Source organism: Trichoplusia ni, chromosome 2 (assembly GCF_003590095.1).
Source record: "Trichoplusia ni isolate ovarian cell line Hi5 chromosome 2, tn1, whole genome shotgun sequence".
Lineage (NCBI taxonomy): Eukaryota > Metazoa > Arthropoda > Insecta > Lepidoptera > Noctuidae > Trichoplusia > Trichoplusia ni.
This window is the reverse complement of record NC_039479.1, coordinates 2899563-2921254: the sequence shown is the minus strand read 5'-3', so window position 1 is coordinate 2921254 and position 21692 is coordinate 2899563. Positions and strand designations below refer to the sequence as shown.

At 38.2% G+C, this 21692-nt stretch overlaps 2 protein-coding genes across 4 annotated transcripts in view; one reads left to right on the top strand and one right to left on the bottom strand.

Moving 5' to 3' along the window:
* The window catches only part of LOC113503491 (receptor-type tyrosine-protein phosphatase kappa), a 166864-nt gene extending 156534 nt beyond the window's left edge, over nt 1-10330 (top strand). For all 3 annotated transcript variants that reach the window (XM_026885500.1, XM_026885516.1, XM_026885508.1), the window contains exons 7-16: nt 1772-1909; nt 4089-4255; nt 6208-6343; nt 7377-7626; nt 8028-8104; nt 9063-9194; nt 9458-9586; nt 9666-9853; nt 9939-10074; nt 10143-10330. In XM_026885500.1, coding sequence (XP_026741301.1) covers nt 1772-1909; nt 4089-4255; nt 6208-6343; nt 7377-7626; nt 8028-8104; nt 9063-9194; nt 9458-9586; nt 9666-9853; nt 9939-10074; nt 10143-10223 — 1434 coding nt within the window. In that variant the 3' untranslated portion in view covers nt 10224-10330. The remainder of the gene's footprint in view (nt 1-1771; nt 1910-4088; nt 4256-6207; nt 6344-7376; nt 7627-8027; nt 8105-9062; nt 9195-9457; nt 9587-9665; nt 9854-9938; nt 10075-10142) is intronic.
* Nucleotides 10331-19284: 8954 nt separating this feature from the next.
* Nucleotides 19285-21156, bottom strand: LOC113503484 (holotricin-3-like). The gene is made up of 3 exons (XM_026885490.1): nt 21103-21156; nt 20839-20878; nt 19285-19791 (listed from the first exon to the last, which is right to left on the bottom strand). The coding sequence occupies exons 1-3, from the start codon at nt 21112-21114 to the stop codon at nt 19301-19303; spliced, it is 543 nt and encodes a 180-aa protein (XP_026741291.1). The 5' UTR covers nt 21115-21156; the 3' UTR covers nt 19285-19300.
* Nucleotides 21157-21692: the final 536 nt, after the last annotated feature.

Genomic DNA, 21692 nt, shown 5'->3' with positions numbered 1-21692 from the left:
ATGTAGGATGTTGGATTTAAATCAATGATTTTAGGGAAAATTGGAAACTTACCTCAGAAAATGGCTTATATTTGTAAACATAGATTTACAGAGTGCTGTAGATGGCAAAGATAATTGTCACCATCAATTTCTTCCACAAAATAGTATAACCACTCACAATGTACGCCATGATTTTTCTTTATATATATCTTCCTGAGAAACATCAAGGAAATTGAACCAGTGTAAAATATACCTATCGTAAAAGTATGCTCGTATAAGAGACATTAGCTTATTTAAAAGCCCTTAATCAGGATTATACCACGTATTTATCAGGATTGCCCAAATATTTTTAACCTAACCGGAGTTTGAAACGTGACGCGATGACGTGGCACCTAGTTACTGTAAAAAATACGTTAGCTTCTTAAAACTTACCGCTGGCTATGTCGCCTAAAGTACAATATGACAGTCACGACAAATTAATTTACCGTCCATTAATATGACCTCATTAAAATTCCCATCTCATCAGACTTTGACATAAAAGTCCAAGAAGTATCTACAAATTCAATCTACCCTAATCAAGTCCGCTATTTGCTTACACGGAATCCTACTCAGAAACACTTAACAACAGATCTGTCTAATGCGACATTAATTATTAATTAACCGGACCACACTCTCGGCAACGTTGTGAATAATTAGTTTGAATAACAAACAGACAAACGACTTTGTGACGTTTTCCCAAATCGGGAAGGAATGGTCTTTGGTGACATTTATTTTCGGGTCCTAAAGTTTGAAAATGAAACCCTATTAGTAAGGCTGTCCGCTGTCTGCCTTCTGTCTGTTAGTTTGTCTTTCGCCACCAGGTCATGTCACAAACTGTGAATGATATATAGTCTGATATATATATCTTTTCCTGATAATTTATTTCTTTAACGAAAAGTAACAAAAATATAAAACACGGTGTGAAGAGTGGAAACGTACGAAAAAAATTCAAACTTTCACACTTAATAAACTAAAATATCATCATCATCATCATGATCATCAGCCCATATTCGTCCACTGCTGGACTAAGCCTCCGATTGCACGCCATCTAGATCTATCTTCAGCTGCTCGCATCCAGCTCCTGCCAGCCCTCTCGCTCAACAAAAATATATGTGGCTTTATTTCTCTTTGCCTATTACAATATCCTCTAACCTCCTAGTTTTACCGGTATATAACAAGCATCAAACCCAAATACAACCCTAACTGTAGAAAAACTTCTCCAAGTTCTCTCCCTGAAGAGCAACCGTCTCAACAAATCATAAAGTGATCAAACTATAAGCGCTCTTAGCTCTACTTTGATTTCTCAAGATTACCAAACTTCTGATTTTATGTACTTGGATTTAGATATTGTAATTTACAGGGATTTTTTGGTATTCCTAACTTTGTAATATGGTGAAAACTGTTCTTTCTCATTTGGATAAAGAATGTCCGTTTCAAATCACTCTGAGTAGTATTTTGTTGGACCTGCTAGTATTTGCAGCATTTGCGTATATTCTCTCAAATCCTCAATGAAAAATGTTGCTAAACAAAACTACTAATATTGATATTAGATATAAAATCTACGGACACTAAACTAAACATTTATCGTGTTATCATTTATCGTAATATTTTTGCTTATTCTACTCACATTTGAAATACAGTTCAGCAGTTTGGTTATAGCCGTCTCACCCAGTCTAATAGTAGTTACTGAGTATCACTATTATGTACTTCTTAGTATCACAAACTTATAACCACTTATTTATTGTTGATCTAGGTCATGTGCGTCCAATACTGGCCGCCGAACAAAGACAAGGACGAGACATACGGAGACATCAGCGTCGGCATCGTGCAGGAGGAGGAACTCGCCAACTTCCACATACGAACCTTCAGGCTCTACAAAAGTGAAAAGAGCGTGAGTAGATCTAGATTAAGAGCAGAACTTAGGTTAAGCGAGTCACACTGTGTAGTAATACCATGTAACTCCACGTGCCGGTACCAAACGCGACTGACGTCACCCGGTTACGTTCAGTGAGAAAGAGTCTGACACTACCCGTCCTCTCCCCTAAGAGGGCAGGGGTTGATGAGGATTCCCCCGCCATAAGAGAGAGAAAAAAGGTTAAGCGAGTCAATGAGTCGCTAATCAAAAAGTCGAGAAAATGAAATGTGTTTCACTTAAACCCACCGTGCACAGCGAGCCGCGGTCCCTGAGTAGGGCAAGCGTTTGTGTGATCCACAAAAACTTATTCTGAATCTATGTGTATTTGTGCTTGTGATTTGAATGTTTGTAAAACCTCTGCGATACAGGCATTAATTCCTTAGCGCGAGTGTCGTTTTTTTAACGCAGTATGTTGATATGAATGAGCTTTGAGCATCTAGGGAAATAAGAACATTCTTCATAATTAATTTTATTTTAACAGACTGAAAGTACAAAAATAAGCTTTTAATAATTATAAAGGACATAACAAGATTCCACTAAAGTCTAAAAAACAAGAAATCTGAGATCCTGGAGATACTACGAAGAACTACGTTTAAAATTAAAATAAACGAAAAATATTTTCGTCGAAACCAAAGGAAGCCCTGCGAAAATTCTTTGAATATTTTTGAACGTAAGATATATATTCGAGAACTTTGTTTACAAAGGATTCACGAGAGAAGTTGAATTCAGCTCGCCAGCGGTTCTATCCGTGTTTAGGTTTCAACTTATCAAAACACAAGACTAGGAAACTCTAATGAAAACCATATATATTAAAACGAGCAAAAACAGTTTGGTTAAAAATATTTTGCTTTCCTGAATTTTTCATAAACTTTTAAAAGATATGCAAGGTAGCCCATGGATTAATTCAAAAGATACAGTTGTATTCAATTTTGCGGAATGTATATAACAGACACTGAAGAAAGAATAATATACTTACAGAAAATCAAAAAGACTGAATTGTGGAAAAAAACTTTTTTTTTATTAAACACCTAAATTCAGAGGTTTTTCCCAAAATCTGAAGCGTCAACACCAAAATATACTAATATAACTTGTTCAACATCAAATGGCTGTTAATAATTTCATGTATAATAAAGCTATCCATTGTTCTACCAAAACGTGTTTACCGTTTCATAATATTTGGTGTACAATAATTATAACTTGGTAAACAATGATCGTTCGCTGTGACAAAGCTTTCGTTTAGTACCAGTTGTAACAAATTAAAATCACAGTCGGAATAAAAGTTGATTCTCCTGAGAATGGCATGTAATTAATGAAAAAAATATTTATGTTGTCAAGGAAAGTTTGGGATGAAACGTTATTTTTTTTGTGGACACGTAATTTTGATATTGAAACTTAAATCTTCTTCAATAGCTATTGTTCTGGGGAAAATTAAATTTCTTTTATTTCTCTCTAAATAAATTCACTTTTTGTTCTGGTTATTTTTTTATACTTTAAGAGCGACTCCCGTATTCAGGAATTTATGTCTTGTGTTGCGAGGGGTTTCACAAACATTCAAGTCATAGAACAAGTCATAAGACCGTGATAGCCCTAAAATAAGACTGTCGAAATTGTAAAAGGGAGACGCACTATACATGGCATAGAGTATTGACTCTTTCTACAGCTGCCACCTTACAACTTTCAGATGTACTTCTTGATCAAGCATTTAAATTACGCACTTAAAGCTCTCAGCTATCTAACTCGCTATAAAGCCACGCTTGTCTTGTTCTTTATTATAAATCTTGAATATGAGGACATAAACCTTTGTGAACCTCGTTAAAACGTCACAATCCCATGGAATTAACTGTAATGCGCGACGGCAGGGGAGTACGATTTTATGAGCGTAATCAAAATCTGTCAAAACGCATAGTCAAAACAAATTCAGAACTGGCATTCTTTCTGTCCTTCTTCTGGATTTTCTCAACATTAGCAATATGCTAAACACAATATTCCTTAGCAATGACGTTCTGATCTGGCGTAAAAAGTCATTTTCTTTATCCTCCTATTATTTTTAATACTCCAGCGAAATTCAAATAGGGTCAAAACATTTCTGAGAATAACTAGCCCACGCTCAAGAAATCATAGAAATAAGTGATCCTGAAGGTATATTTTCCACCAGGTGGTGGTCGAAGAGCGCTTCATCCTGCAGTTCCACTACACCCAGTGGCATTCTCACACGTGCCCGTTCAGCAACGCGCTGTTGGAGTTCAGACGGCGTGTGCGCGCCGTTGTCGGCAGGAGGCTCGCCACGAACCCCGCAGCTGGACCCATGGTCGTGCACTGCAAGTAAGTAACAATTCTTGGACAATACTTTTGGGCATGTCGGCCTATCACCAATAGTTGGAGGGAAGTTGGTACAGTTTTGGAAGCAAGACAGCATTAAAAGGCGTCTTGCACGTCGGTTTAACACCTGCATGAAGCTTAAGTAATGGTGGCAGAGCTGATAAAATTAAGAAATCTCAAGATGATATGGTGAAAGAAGGTAGTTAATTTTGGTCCAATTCATCCAAGAAGTGATATCTGAATGCTAAAACACTTCTTTAACCTTGTAAAAGAGCAAACGATATAAGAATATTCATTTCCCGAGATTACAAATAATCTTCAATTTGCAAATTTACTCTGAACTACCAACTACAGCTTTCTTCTTCTTTATGGAAAGATCTTATTCCTCAAATATGAATACTAGTTACTTAGCTCATTTTAACTTTCTTTAAAAGCAAGAAATAAAACCTTAAAAAGTAAGTCGTCTACTCTGTCTGATTGTCCCGTGACAAAAGGTCGTTGAAGACGCACGCGATTCTGAAAAGGTTCAATGCACTTATATTATTTCAGACGAACAGACGAGACTATTTTATTGATGTTTTATGTTCTTGATAAGTGGTGCTAGAACCAAAAAAATATTGAGTGTTTTTTTGGTTAGACTTTTGAAGCAGACTCGAATCTATCTATCAAAGTAGACGCTTAACAATATATCAACTCAGGTACAAAAGTTGATTCAAGGATTTCGTTGCCGATTGACGATCTTCCAAATGAATAATAATAATAATACCAGCATATAGGTATCCTACTGTTGGGTACTAAGCTCAAAGTAGATCGGGCAGATCGGCGATTAAAGCTTCCAAACTTGTAATTAATTTTATTACGCTGATGTTTAGCAAGTCGTCACCGGTTTTGCTTTGTTTTTTAGTTCTAGCAATAAGTTATTATCTACATATGATCTGATCCAAGAGTAACCTAGATCCGTTCTTAAAAAAAAAAGAAAAATTCAACGAAGATCTTATTACGAAGGCTCCGATGTCCAGCCGTGATAGTAAGGCTGTTGCTCAGAGATAATACATTTCTGTTGCTACTATAACAAACAACAATAAATAAAAATACAGATTCACATAAACATTTAAAAGGCTCCAGCAAACATATTTTTGGTTCATAAGTCTTTGTATGCAAGTTTGACTCGCTCTCACCCGATTTTCATAGTAAACATATTATAAAATAGTAAAATGAGTGTATACGCTAAGTCTTTTGAAAATCTTTTACTTAGAGTGCACAACATTTGAATTTTACTTAAGGGCTTCCTTTGAACACATTCCGTTTACATTCTCTGAATAAAAATGTTTCTAGTAAATACTCCTTTCTGCATGTTAAGTTTATTTACAGTACATTGTGTACTGAGAGCAAATAACGTCGCAGACAGTATTTGATTAAACTAAAGCTTTTCTATTTGTTTCTCTGCCTCGCCTTTGATTTTACTGACATTCGAAACACGTTATATTAATAAAACACATTTTATTTTACATAGTTTTCTGTGGGTCTGACTGAATAAAAATGTGAAATTAATAAGGCGCATCTATCAGTCGTATCTTTTTTGCACCACTAATTAAGTTCAACACGGTCTAAATTTCTTGAAACTCTTGTCTCGTTCCTACCGAAGTTACATGCTTTAGTAGTTTAGTATAGGGATAGGTTTTACCATACAGATCTAAATCAAAATTTATTTTATTCATTATCACTTTTTGGACGACGCAAAATACATCTATCGTATAGACAACAGCACCCCGTATAGCTCACCCTTCACCACAGATACCTGATAAGCTCGCTGTTTTTATATACATTTTTATTTCCTCAACATCATTTACCCTTTAAAAGTCCCAAAATATTCGTCTCCTGAAAACCTCACATGATAAATTATCCCATTTTAATGTTCGTATTGAGTTTAAAACTAAGAATTTTGTCCCGAACAGTGATGGCGGTGGCAGATCAGGTGTATATCTCGCCATCGATGCAAATCTTGAGCTGGCTGAGGAAGAAGACTGCTTTGATGTGTTTGGGTTCCTCAAGAAACTCAGACAATCCAGGAAAGGCCTTATAGAGAACGAGGTAAGGTCAGCTAAGCCTTGGAAGATGTAGATCATGACAGTTTCTTTATGTGAGCAAATAACTGAAGCATACATGAATGAATTTTCGACAGAAATAACAATGTATCAAGCTTCGTTTATTGTTTTTAACTTACAAATTACTAATTCTGAAACTCCCCAGAAAATTTTGAAGAACTTTGTCAACAAGAAAGATATCTCCCCCTTTTAATCCCAAATGGGTACTAGACTTAAATATATTATTGTCATCTGTAGTTATTATCAAATTACTAAAGTGCTCTTAAAACTGACAAATGTAAAAATTGCAATTACGTAAAACATAAAAGCTTGCTGACATTGCAATTTCAGACTGCAATAGTAGCCATTACATTTTAGCTCCGTACTGTTAACACAGCAAAACGAACTCAGCACAAAAAGCAATGCTGCACTCCTAACAAGTAGTTTTTCCTCCTAATTGGAGATTTGCTATTGAGAACAATAATATCTTGCTGGAATTGAACAGTCTGCAATTTTGTTATTGTAAATATTTAATGTTATAAAAGCTTAATGTATTTCTTCTTTCGTGGATATTAATATTTTAATTTGATTTGCTTTTATTTTGTCTTCCTTTTCTGGGAGGCCGAAAACAAAATGTTAAACAGCTGTCAAACGTCACGTGAAGTTTTGTGATTGATTGTTGTTGTTTTGGTCATCTTTTATCCAATTTCATTAATGGATTAGATGATGGAATAAATTGAATCATATCTTGTATCGTGGGGTCTTTACAAAGGTACCTGTATTTAGAGAAAGCGTTTGTAGATCCAACATCAAGAATCAGACAGCAAAGAATAAAATTAAGGGAAAAAAAGAGAATATAAAAATAATTAAATCTTGTCCTTACTGGAGATCGAATCTGTGATGTGATGAAAATCGTCACTCTAAATCATAAGTGTACTGAGCGTAACACTCACTCACCACAAAGCTCACAAACCCTTTCTTTCTATCTAAGCAGTTGTAAGATTCTTAAGAACTCTTCATAAACTTTACAACATTTGTAGGAACAATACAAATTCGTGTACGATACTCTGGAAGAGCACGTCGTGTGCGGAGTCTCGTGGTTCCCGGTGTCAGAGCTATCCCAAAGACTGAAGCAGAAGTCCCAGAGGGACCCGGTGTCCAAACTGAATGAATACCAGAAGGAGTACCAGCAGATCTGCAAGCAGACGCCGAGGTTCACGATAGGAGACTGCGCTGGTGGGCACAGAGGAGATAATAGGGAGAAGAATCGGGATGTGCTGGTTGTACCACGTAAGTTTGGGGTCATTTGATTTGTTCTGATAGTTTATGAAAGAAGTTTGACTTAAATTATTGATTTATGAGTGAGAGTTAAATGTGACAACTGTCCATATCTTCTGTTCTTAAATAATAAATTACCATAGAAAGAAGAAATCTTTGATTTAATATGCTTGTTATTTCTAGCGATTATTTTGGGGAATTTAACAAAGTATTTTCCAAAGAGGTATTTTCCATTTCCAAAATTACACAAATAACTGTATTAAATTTTAGACGAAAAGCTTGGCTAAACATGCAATGGAAGTTATTTGTAGATCATATTTTAACTCACATTTTTCCGTCCTTAGTGTTCATGAACCATGAATAAACGAACCTTAGCGAGATTGTTTCAGTTCTAATCTAAATTTATGTTTCAGCTGACAATTTTCGTCCATACTTGACATCTTTCCAAGGAAACAGCTTCACGGACTACATCAACGCTGTGTTTGTCGATGTAAGTAAAGAAGAAAATTATTAAATTTACTAAACTAAATGAGGAACTTTTAGGTCATTCCCATTCCAAATAGGACCATTTGTACCAACGTTTTTGCTATGAGTCCCGAAGCTAAAAGTCCCGTTAAAAATAGGATACCGCTAAAAACAGTGTAGAACGCAGACCTGTTTTCATTAATATTTTAAATTAATCAATGCTACCTTAGAATAGAGATGAAACACATGTACTGGGATTCCTGATGTATTTTTGACAGTACAGATATGCAATGATAAAAAAGTTATTGAAACACAAATCCACATCTTCCTACTGATAACTAAAAATCAACATTAGCTTAAAGGGATAAAGTACATATCCGCCTTTCGTAAACCCTGCAGAAATACGATATTTTCCTTTTGAAAAACATTTTTAATAGTTATACACTGTTCTTACATTTTATTTTGCTCAAATTGCATTTTTTCTCAGCGAAGCTTGGAATTTCTCAGGCTCTCATCTTGTAACTAATGGGAGGTTATTATGATGCAGCACCACCTCTAATGTAGTTTGTTTGTTACGAGCTCCTTCACTATAAACCTGAGATTAAGCATATCAGGAGCTTCAAAACTACTCTTGGATTTTAAAATTTTCTTTGAAATTTTTTTGCTCACCTTCTATAAAATATTCTCGTACAAAATTATTGTTGGATATGGCTCAAATCTTCCCACCAATTGTAATTAAATTTGCCATTCAATACATGTTTAAGCGATCGGCATTAGCGGATTGTCGAAACTTCAATGTCTTAGGAGGCTGAAGCAACTTATTCTCAAAGTATATCAAGTTCCTTTTCCAGTCTAAGCAAATCAGGGAATCTCCCAAAAAAGTTGCAAACAACGGGCAGACGACATGAAGTACCATAATACCTCTTTTACAAATTGTGATTCTTATGTAAAAGGTGAGAAGTATCATAATCCATTGTTTCCAGGGTTACACGAAGCCTCGTGAGTACATTGTGACAGAGTGGCCGCTGGTCAGAACACAGGGAGAGTTCTGGTCGTTAGTGTACGACTACGAGTGCGCGGCTGTGGTGGTGCTGTGTGTGCCGCCGAAGAACTCTGTAAGTATATAAAGCCATCGTAAATATTATGTTTTAAATAATAATATACAGTTCTGATATTTTTTTGCTGAAAATGTACTCGGCTATAGTTAATAAAATAAACTTAGACGGTTAAAGCATAGAGAATCTAATCCCAATTTCGAATTGCATCTGCTTCTTTTGGAAAGAGGGAAGAAATTTTAATTTTGGTAAGAGCGAAGAAAATCCTTCATACATAATTTATTTGTAGCTTATTAGGTTTCTAACAATGATCCTCTTTGCAGCAACAATTCCCACCCTTCTGGCCAGAGGGTCGGCATTCCAAGAAGTACGGGCCAGTGTTCACGATAGACCACGTCTCCCACAACCACTACACCAACATCAAGACTTGGATATTCAGAATCAATAAGAAGGTAAAGAATACCTTCGGATATTGTGATAGCTTTCAACTTAGCAAAATGTACAACTTCCTTCATATTTTTCCAAAACCAGATTATATCGCTGACGGAGCTGATGGCTGGCGTGAAGGCGCCTACGAAAACAGTGCAGCTGTTCCAGTTGACGTGCTGGCCTATGGGTCACAAGGTGCCCTCCTCCACCAATTCTCTGGTCGAGCTCATGAACATGGTGGAGCGCTGGCGGCAGCGCACCGACTACGGCCCCGTCTGCGTGGTGTCGCCGTGAGTGGATAACTTGTTCTTTGTTATTTATGCGTGCTTAAAATACGGATTCAGGAGCTGATGGTTGTGTTTTGTTGGGGTGTAGTGACGGGCGAAGTCGTGCCGGCGTATATTGCGCTGCCAACGCGTGCATCGAGCAAGTGATCCAACACGGCGAGGTGGACGTGTTCCAAGCGGTCAAGACTGTACGCCGGCACCGACCACAGCTGGTCGAAAATATGGTATGTATCTATTAGTAAGGTTTAATATTGTAACGAAATAACATTTCTAATGACATTTCCCTCCACAGACTGAATACAAATACTGCTACGACCTAGTCCTCCATTACGTGCTGCACTATTTAAATAAAGACATGAATGAAAAGAAGTGAGAGTGCGAACTCAAGGACGAGCTCTGGTTCATCGAGTTCGGTCGCGGCGCGGCGCTGCCCACGACCCCCGAGGAGACGTCGCCGGCGGCGGCGCGCGAGCCGAAGCGCGCGCGGCCGCGGCGCGGGCTGTCGCTGGACCGGCTGCTGCCCGCGCCGCGCCCGCCGCTGGCGCACGCCGCCACCGAGGAGCCGCGCCGGCCGCGCCGCGAGCGCCCGCCGCTGCGCCGCTCCTTCCGCCTCGACGAGCACGACGCCGCCGCTGCCGAGCGCCGCCGCGCCTTCTCCCGCGGCCCGCGCGCGCCCTCCTTCGACGAGGGCGATGACTGCGAGTGCGCGCGCTCCTCGCTCGAGCGCTCGCAGCCCTCCGACGCGGCCGACGACGACGAATACGAACCCGAGTTCGCCGCTTCCCCGCCGCGCGCGGTGCCCCCGCCCCGCGCCGGCTCGCACGACCGCGTGCTGCACGACGCGCCGCCGCGTGCACCCGCCAGAGCGCACTCTCAAGGTGTCTTTGAACGGCGCCTGCCTAAGATATATAAGTTCGGCCTTATGGATAAGTCTAAACGCGCTAGTTCTAGCGCTCTGTACGAGCGGGCCGAGCGATCGCCTACCGAAGCGTTCTATAACGCAACAGGCTCCACTCGGCTCAGCTCCCAGGAACTCTTTGAGAAGTTTTGTTCAGAGGACTTCACATCGCTATACGGTCGGGAGGACGACCGGCGGCGGCGTCCCCCGCACTCCAAGTCCCAGGGCAGCAGCGGGTCGGACGTGCGTCACGAGCGCACGTGTTGCCGGCGCACGCCGTGCGGCTCGCAGCCGGCGCTGGGCCGCGCGCGCCACGTGTGCGCCGCGCCGCGCTCCGACCGCTCCACCGACTCCGAGGACACGTCCCCGCGCCGCGCCGCGCTGCGCCCGCTGCCGCTCGGCGCCGAGCCCGACGCGCAGCCCGACGACTGCTCGCGTTCCGCGCCGCTGCTCAGCCCGGACAGGTTCGAAGCTAGATTTACTTTTGATATCTCGGAACGGAGCGAGGTCACATCTAATCGTGACGAGACCCCTTCCGACGCCACCGAGACTAGAAATCTGACTCTGTATGAGGAACCGCACTCGGACCGGACGAGTCTTTGTGAATTATATGATGCAGCCTTCTCTTCGCATCGCCCATCTTTTCGGCGAGATGGGTCGAAGCGACGCGCTGGCCCCGTCGACCTTAGTACCCTCGACTTCCGCGCTATCGACGATGAAAGCCCTCGGCACAGCAGACGCACGTCACAGCGGAGTGTAGACGACACTCTGAGACAGAACTCGGAGTCCCGCAGTTGGGCTTCTGATTCAGTGTTCGCGACGCCGGAGCGGCGTGTCCCCGGCGATGCGTCTCCTTCGTCCGGCGACACGCGAGGTTCGGTCACCGCGGCGGGAGACTCGCCCCCTAGAGCTGACTCCGCCGCTGCCGACTCCACCATCGCGGACACCACGATCGCCGACACCACTGTGGTGGAGGAAGAACCGACGAGTGTAATCGAGCGCGCGGAGTACGCGCTGGCGCTGCGGCTGGGCCGCATCGAGCTGGACGGGGACTCGTCGTCGCGCGCGGCGTCCACGCCAGTGGGCAGCGCGCGGCTGTCGAGCCGGCCGTCCATGCACAAGCTGGAGCCGCTGGAGCCGGAGCGCGCGTGGAGCGGCGCGCGCGAGGAGGCGGGCGGGGGGGGCGCGCGGCGGCGGCGCCCGGCCTCGGAGCCGCGGCGCTCGGCGCGCTGCTTCCCGCTCTGACTGCGCGCGGCGCCGGTGCGGCCGGCCCGCCCGCCGGCCCGTCGCGCCGCTGCCGCCGCCGCGCGCCGCCCCCCAGTGCCTTGTCGGCGGCGCTCCGGCGCTCCCCGTCCGGCCGCCGCTGTCCTCTCCCTGTACATTCTCCCCCCCTCTAGTTTCCTCCGGTCGCCGGATCGTAACTGCCAAATTTCTAAATGAACATATTGATTACTTTGACTACATAGGTAAGTAGAGTAGCGCCGTCTTTTTCGGTATCGTTAGGTAGGCAGTGCCTAAGTCGACTACGTGCGTAGAGCGTAGATTCTAAATCTCGTAGATAGAAATTGTACCCGGGGCAGCCGCGGGCGCCCCGGTCGCAGTCCACGACTGACACAGGGTCATCGTTTAGCTAATTACACATAATGCGCTGTCCTCGCTCACGCGGCATTGTGCGAAGTCTTAATCCTGATAAACCATATTTCAACAAGGATGTAGAAATTTTATAACAGCCATTTGGACACTAGATACCACAAACTTCCTCTACTGTATCAACTAAAAGAAACACAAGCGCAGCGTGAGTGCGGGCAGTATGTAACACATCGCGACTGTACCAAGCGAGGTGACTAGCTAGTACTTAGGTATTTAAATATATTACTTTTAGGTAATTTATGTGCTTTTTATATTGAGCTGAAACGTTTCGTCACGTGACGCGGAGTTTCGGGACACGACTCTCCGGTTAGACTGATGCAGGTACTGTTCTGTTCAAAAGTGTTTCGATATTTAATATTTTGTATAACGATACCTTATGTTAAAGGTTTAGGTGTCGTACAGTCGATGTTATCAATGTTTGTCTAGTTTATTCCAATGTGTTAAAATATTATATTATTATCAAAACTATGGTTATGTATGTAAAGCTTACAATTTGCTGAATATTTTGCAAATTACTTAATATATAATGTTTGCTATTATGCTAGTTTTATATCGTTATAAATTTCTAATGTGCCAATGTTCCAAAATATTAGTTTAGAAGTTTGTTTTTATATAATTTTATTAAATGATATTGAGGTTTTCTGATTTTCGTTTAGTTTTGTTAAATTATTGACTGTTTTGAATTTATTGTGAATAATTTTATATTTTATTCAGTTACGTTTACGTGATAAATAGATTTACGTAATTACTATGTATTTATAGCTATTCTCATATATTTTGTATAAGATAACATATTCAAATGGATAAAACTAATTTTGAATTATATTTTATGGGCTTGAAGTCCTTGTTTGATGTTTAGGTAAATAAGGTACTTCCAAATATTTATTTTAGTGGATGTATAAGTAAATAGCTCATATTATTGTTGTCCTTCCATAATTTATGTATTAAAATATTTAATATTTTAAATATGTGTATATTAAAGTAAAATTTATAATGTTTTTCGATGGAAATGTCAAGCATTGTGCTTAAAGTTTTGCTGAATGCATAATATTTTTACGACGTAACTTGCGTAAGATATGGCAATTATATTATTTTGTATTATCTTATTTAGCTCGTGCTGCTATTATTCAAATAGTTTGTAACCCTTTGATGTGGTATAATATAAATATTAATTTGATAGTTTACAAAATGTATTTATGCAAAAAGTAAATATTTAACGAATATAACGCACAACCAATCCTAATATATAATATAATAATATAAATGGTTAGATTACCCCGACCTGTGACTGCAAACATTTTGATAGTGCAAGTTTTTGAACATGTATACGCTTTTCAACACAATTTTGAAAGTAGCAGCTAATTTAGAAAGTAATTGTCAATAGAGTACAGTGGTATGAAGATTTTATAACCATAGAATATTTACAATCGTCAAAACAGCTTTTGTAAGTCCTAAAACCGCTTTGCAAATATAATGAATAAAATTTAAAAATTTATTAAAATAAATTCGGAATATATACAATTTTAATAGACGTTACAAATGTGTTGGCGACTGTACAACATTTTAAAAGACATTATTGAGTGTTTTATAAGTTTGATAAATATTTTGAAGTGTTGGGAGGTAGAAATTTGTATCGAATGCTTTCATAAAGGCAAAGTTATGTAAACAATAATACGTAAGTCCGACACCCGCAAACACTTTTCTGGAATTCGAAAAACCACTTAGAAACAGAATTGAGTACACGAAAAATATCGTAAAGAAAAACATTTTTAACTAGCATAAAATGTAAAGAGCCTGAATAAAATTAAATTCATTAGTACAAGAATTTTCCTTTCCTTTAAATACTAAAACGATGCTATTTTACGGGTCTTACGGAATAAAGTACCACCTTCTACATATTTCTACCCCCCTTATATGTAACATAATAATATATTATAATTTCACGTTCATTTAATATATATTTATTTAGTAGGTACGTAGCCATTATCGCTTATAGTAAGTTAAAATTTCATGTGGACCATAATTGATTTCTCTTTAGTGATAGTTTTAATAACTATATTGTGTGTAAATGCGACAATTTTCTTTATATTTGGGAAAATTTTAACTATAATGAACTCGCCCGACCATCTTTTATGTAAATAAATTAGAAAAAAAAACTAATTGTGTAGTCAAAAATACCTACCTATACCAAATTATGAATATTGTATACTGCGTAACGTATTAAAATATTTACTAAATAATGTGGAACGCGAATACGCGGTCATGTTTAAATACCACTTCTAAAAATGGAAATAGACTTCATTTATTCAAATTGTCATACATTTAAAAAAAATATAGGAACGAATTCTCCACTGAGAAATCTTCGTGTCTCGGGGAGTTATGCCAACATTCAAGTCACATGCACAGAGACCCAGACTCGGAACAAGCGTTCTTGGATAAACAAATGCTTGTTCACCCGAAACAAGCGTACATTGGGTTGAACAGTTTAGCTTAGCGAGGTAATTGCAACTTCTCTTAGAAAAACAAAAAGATCCATTAACGGAAATATGTGGTATTTAAATGTCCAAGTATTTTTGCCGCATGTCGTATAAGTGGTGGTGGACAATGTACGACTTACTATAGTAAAATTTATATGTATAGAAACATTGTGATTTCAAATTTTCAACTTCCAAAATATTGTAAAATAACATTGAAATATTGTTGTCATGAATGTTATTTAAAAAGGTAATTTTAAAATTTATACATGGAACTTAATGGAAAATATATTTATTTGTTGTATAAAATTATTTGTTTTATTGTTTTCTCGTCGCTTATAAGATAATTTGTCTTCACCTGAAAGAACAGCCCTATTTTACAAGTAGTACAGAGTGATAACGTCGCATCAATGTTTGGAAATAAGAATTCTAAATCTTGTGTACTTTCATTTTGTTTAAGATTTAAAAAATATATAGCTTTACAAACTACTTCTAGAAAAAAACTTGTACATCAAACTCTTCCAGCATTACCAGTTAAATAAAGATACATTAAATACAAAACCATAGTTCAGTTATGACGTCACTCAAAGATAAATCCGTTAAATCAGAATGCTGAAAACGTTTTTGCTATCTCAATCTGTTGGCTGTCAGATGTACCGGATATCAAATGATGTATCAGAGAAGATATGTGAGTGGATATGAATCAATGTCTGCGGGATATTTAAGAGGAATCTGCAGTGTTTCAAGTTGTACGATAAATTAAGCTTGGTAAGAGTGATGGGTTTATCAATCTTTTCTAAAACTTTTAATCTTTTCTAGTAAAGATCTGTCAACTGGGATGGGAATAGGTACATTTGTTTTCATCTCTTAATTGAAAAGCCATGATTTTAACCATGTTTAAAAAAAGACTACTTCCGCACTAAGAAATTTAATCCTTGTGTCGCGGGGATGTTTGCAAACATCCAAATCACATGCACAAAGACAACCAGACTCAGGACAAGCATTCATGAATCACACAAATGTTTGATTGCTTGTCCTACGCGGTGAGCGTATCTGCGGCGTGGCGTGAGGTCAACCACTCGGTCATCTGTTTTCAAAAAATAACTTAAATAACGGTGTTTCTTGACGGTTCTTCTACACTGCGTGCCTAGAGCCACCACTAAAACGTTTTAAAAGTGTCTGAAAAAAGACCTACGTAAAATAACTATTGATATTATCATTTTCATCAAAAACGGGTCACAAAATTAGGTCACCGTGTTACATTAAAACAACTGGTAAGGTCGCACTTAAAATGCAGCAAATAATAACTACTCTACAAATTCGTCTCTCATAATTTAATGGAGAGCATTTGTGTGCATTTTATAAAGTGCTTGTTATGCGAGCGCTCAGCATTCATTTGCTACGTTATTCTGCAAAGTAATGCAGTTTTCATGAAGCGTCACACCCAGAGTTCTAACCCAATTAGAGCGAGATGGAACTATGCCGTATAGCGCGCTTTCTCGCTTACACACCTACAGTCATCTTACTCGAACGTATGGTGGTCAGCCCTCTGTAACCGACGCTGCGTCATACAGTTGTTGTTAATGATGTAATTAGCAGTTAAGCAGCCGTTAATTAGTCCTGAGTATACAATGTAATGGCTAGTTTAGTGACTTACTAAGGTACTTTAGCTGAATAATATTTTAGTTTAGAAAGTGTTGACAGAGACTTCTATATCTAGATTTTTCTTGAATAAACACTTCTGCAAGTTGATTTGATTTGGTAAATTTAAGATTATATTTCAAAAATAAAGAATAACCTTGTACCTAGTTATAGTATTCAACAAATTTAGTACATATTGTTCCAACAATGTTTAAGATTAATCTCTGCTTACCCGAACACGTTTCCAGAATCTTAACTTCGTTATACACAAGTGTTGAAGATCCCCGTTTGATTGTTTACATGCATTTTTGTTACCCGTTCACATTGATGTAGCTTCAGAAATATTGTTATACACCAATACTTTTATAATATTACTTTTATGCGAATTACAAAGCAAGGTGTACACAGATTTTGGTAGTTAAATAAGAACTCATAATTTAGCTCAGTGTTATCAATGTAAATATATAATAAGAAATCAACCATTGTTTTTGTCACACATAATTTTTTTTTACTATTATTAATATAAAATTATTAAAAAATCGATCATAATGATCAGTTTCACAGCTTGTCATCTGACATAGACCTCTAAAACTTTTCATTTCTGCCCGTCTCGTGCTATTCTCTTCTATGCTCGTCTCGACGAGCTCGTGCTATTATATTCTCACCGTAACGAAAGTAAATACAAAATCATTATAGTAAAAAAAATAAAGCAAATTGGATCGAAAAAATAAATAAAAATCGGGACAGTAATAAACAAAAAAAAAACAATTATAAAATGACAAACAGACGGCAATAAATTCGTAATGTTCTTTATTTATATGATACCATCCGCCGCTCGTCAATACAATCTTACACCATACTGACCTTACCATCTTGTACCTACATACATAAGCACAAACCGAATATATGAATACCTTAATATTTGTATGATAAACAGATACAGTTATAAGATAATGCATGGTTCTGTCCTGCATAGCTAAGTAAGAAATAAATCATTGTTATCTGAACACAGTACAGACCTCCACAAATCACTTGTAATTTACTATAGTATTGTTTCTGTTGTAAATATATAATAATAATGTGACCCACTCATAACTGAGGATTATTTACAACCAAATTAAAATATCTAGAAAATTTTGTTAGGCCGAAAGCGCTAATGCCGATTAAAAATGTCTAATTTCGAATTAGGATGCTAAGTAGCACTTTTTCAAAATGATTATTTGATGCCTTATTTTAATTACTATTTTTATCATAAGTAGGTAATCAACTAGTTTTAATGTAGGTAAAAACTAATCAAACCTCATATAATGCACAGAATTTTTAATTTTTAATCTGGAAAAATCACTTAAGTGTGAAAAAGAGAACACAGTCTAGGTCTCTTAGCTTATCAAAGAAAAATGCAAGTAATTTCTTATCAATGACGCTCGTAAAATGACGTAGATATACGGTTCATCGCGATGCTAACCACTTATTAACCCTTCCTAATCAATAATGAAGACAGCAGTCTCAAATTACCCATCTTAATCTTAAGTAATTTAAAATATGAATTAAGTATGTCTTAAAACTAGCTGTTGCCCGCGACTTCGTTCGCGTTGTTAGAAGACATAAGTTATTATTTATACCTGCCCCGTTTTTTCCACATTTACCGTTGTATCTTCGCTCCTATCAGTCGCAGTGTGATGGTATATAGCCTAAAACCTTCCTCAATGAATGGTCTATTCAACACAAAAATAATTTTTCAATTTGAACCAGTAGTTTCTGAGATTAGCCCGTTCAAAGAAACAAACAAACACACTCTTCAGCTTTATATATTAGTATAGATATATTATGTCTGTTGCAGCCCGATTACCTCCAATCGATGTTCTTGATCGAATAGCAGAATGATCGTTTAGAAATACAGTTATACGGAGCTTTTTAGTAAAGTAGCTAGTTTTTTGAATGAAAAGAAACAATGAAACAGAATTACAATCGTTTATAAAAAAAAACATAGATGAACAGGAAATGCGTGCAGATATTGGAGTAAATTAACTCAGCGCTATCCTTTGTACATGGTACGACATACCTACTACTATAAATATACGTAGAAAAGACAAAACCCAAATGAGTCAACTGCGACATTTCTGTCCGAATTACATTTCAAAGCTTCATTGGAAAAATATGTCCAAAATCCGTTGTTATAAATCCTACTGTATTCACAAATTACATCAGTTTTTCGTCCTCCAACTTTCAGTACACAAACATTCACTATTTATTTGTATTAGTCACTCGCCGTCGCAGCAAATGTGTTTGAAATGGAATTGTCAGCCCAACAATGCATACGAGACTAAGCGAAACTTGGCCAAAATATCCTGACCTTTGGTTTCACAGCGGGAGGCCGCGTTTTGACCTTAATCTGAGGAATAGTGGGAAGCGGGGAGGATTAAGTTATAATAGATGTTTTATATGAAAGTGCTTTGTTTGCTCCTGCATAACACACGACTAGCTATGAGTTTGGACAAAGATAGGACGGTATTTATTTTGATTTAATTTGGACAAAACTTTTTTTGGTGGTCTGTTGTTGTAATTTCGGCAAAAAAGTTTCCTGGTTTCGTCCTTCATTGGGATATGAAGTTTTATTTGGCCTTGTTTGGTTTTATTCTTACAGATAAGAACTATTGACTCATAGCAAATCCACAAAACATTCTGACTTGTTATATCTAAACTATAGCAAAATATAAACATCACTTTTGACACGTAAGGTAACATTTTTTATTTATCAATAAAACACACAATCATTCAACAAGCAATCTAATATCCGTGTTCCTGGTAACCGCCGTGGTGAGAGCCATATCCGCCATGATGGCTGCCCTGACTGCCGTGCCCGCCGCTGCCAAAACCGCCACTGGGAGACGATCCGCTGAAACCAGAGTTCTGATGGCCGGGGACTCCAAAACCTTGGTCAAAGCCTTGTCCACCGGTTCCGAACCCTGAAGATCCAAATCCGCCTTGTTGGGTATTTCCTGGGCCAAATCCTCCTTGATGACCTGCACCAGATCCAAAACCTCCTTGGTGGCTTCCTCCAGATCCAAAACCTCCTTGGTGACCACCACCAGATCCAAAACCTCCTTGATGGCCTCCGCTAGATCCAAAACCTCCTTGTTGTCCAGTTGGTTGTCCAAAGCCCCCGCTAGGTCCAAAGTCCTGGGAGTGACCTCCAGAGGATCCTTGGCCCCCAAAGCCACTGTTGCCACCACCGTTGCCGCCGCCGTGGCCACCGCCGTACCCACCATATGGGATACCTGAAACAGACAATGCACGCATAAAGGAATATTGTTTAATGTATCTACGAATCCAGTGAAGAAGTGACATTTCCTAATTTCATTATTTATACTTTTTCTTAAAAAATTACTTCCGCGTAAGGAAATTTAATCCTTGTGTCGTGGGTGATTTTACAATCATTTAAGATACATTCTTTAAGACGCCCAGACTTAGAACAGGCATTCGTGGAGCACACAAACGCTTGTCCTATGCGGGAGCACGGAACAAATAAATTTAAAAAAGAACTAAATACATAACTTTATCTAAAATAACCAAAGTGTTGGATTAGGAATACTAAGTTCTCGCGTCGCCTGTAGACCCAGAACATTCTGCATAATAATATATGAATTAACTAAACAAATTACATTTATTTCATATATTCAAATAATTTAACCGCTCATAAACATTTAAGAGAAGCTAACAAACACCGTTAGACTTCAACAAACCGCACATTCTAACACTGATTAACGTAACCTTTAAAACAAGGGAATAAGGTCGCATTTCGCAATTACTTATCACCAGTGCACTTGCCACGATATTTTAAAACAAAGCTGTGGTCGATGTGCGAAAGAGACCTCGCTCTATACCGTGTGATGTGCTATCTCGCTTTAGCAAATAGTGCAAGCGTACGCAATCACGGTTGGTTTGTAACATTTATTACAAACGCATAATAAGTTCAAATGTCATTACAACATGCATAAAACAGTAATTAATTAAATTTTACGAGTGAAGAGCAAAGGCGGTTGAGGTTATCTTAAATCTTTATTGCTTTGCTAATAGTTAGGAAAAGTTCTAGACTTATTTATTAAATATCTACCGGAACTTGCATACTTGCTAATATTATGCCGTTTTTTTTTTGCTTTGTCCTTAAAGAAATTAACAAGTTTAACAAAAAAAATAACTTAGAAAAAACAGCGGAGTATCAATTTAAATAATGAAAGAGTTAAACTTTTTTTGAAGAGATTTTTCCGTTGTGTAATTAGTAAATACGAGTGTAAAAGTGACAAATTATGTTTAGAGTTACTTACAGTTAGCAGCTACGGCTAAGGCCAACACTAAGCAGGTAATCTGAAAAAAAAAAAAATTTAGTCAAAAATATTAAACTACATTTATTACAAAATGTTTTACATCAATAACTCATTTGAATAACTATTTTTCACTTGTTTTCTAAGTTCGATCTCAAATGAACCCTTATCACATTTAAAAAATACAAAAAAAAAAACGATTTTTCGATGATATCAATCAGAATGAAAATATAGACCACTTTTTAGAAAAAAGGTTTGAATACTAACTTTAAAAGCCATGTTTACAACACTCCAAACACCGTTCTTATGAAATGTATGCCCCAATAGATTAACACCACCTTATATAGTCACGTTATCTCCAGAATTTGAGCGTCTGACCCCCAAGACGCTTTGAGAAAACACTTCATTATACTAAAGTTTATATTATAAACAATAACAGACCCCTTATCGGTTACTCGGAATAGATTCTATGAAACTGGCATCTTATGTTGACAATATTATGTTGTTACGTGAATTGATCTAATTTTTGTTCGTGGAAAACTTTATCTGGCGTGTTGTGCTGTGGAGTTTGTTGCACCGATTCTTGTCGACAGCTGTAACACTTGTTAAACGGTAAAGAGCGGGTGATACGAGGTGCTGTCTATAGATTTTTTTTGTAACGTTCAAAAACTTGGTAATCTGTAGGGAATAAATTAACTTCGAGTATCTACCTAACCTGACCTTTGATTCAGTTACGGTACGTACCGTACCACTTTCTCCCTGAATTTAGTAGATGCTGATAGATGTTATGAAACTCTCTCCAAAAATCCATACTTATGGTTTTTTTTTTGTAAGGCGGGGAATCCTCATGGATATCT

Coding starts and splice junctions, on each gene's coding strand:
- LOC113503484 (XM_026885490.1), bottom strand. Junction 19,792..20,838: donor CTTAGCCGTAGCTGCTAACT/GTAAGTAACTCT, acceptor TGTCTGTTTCAG/GTATCCCATATGGTGGGTAC.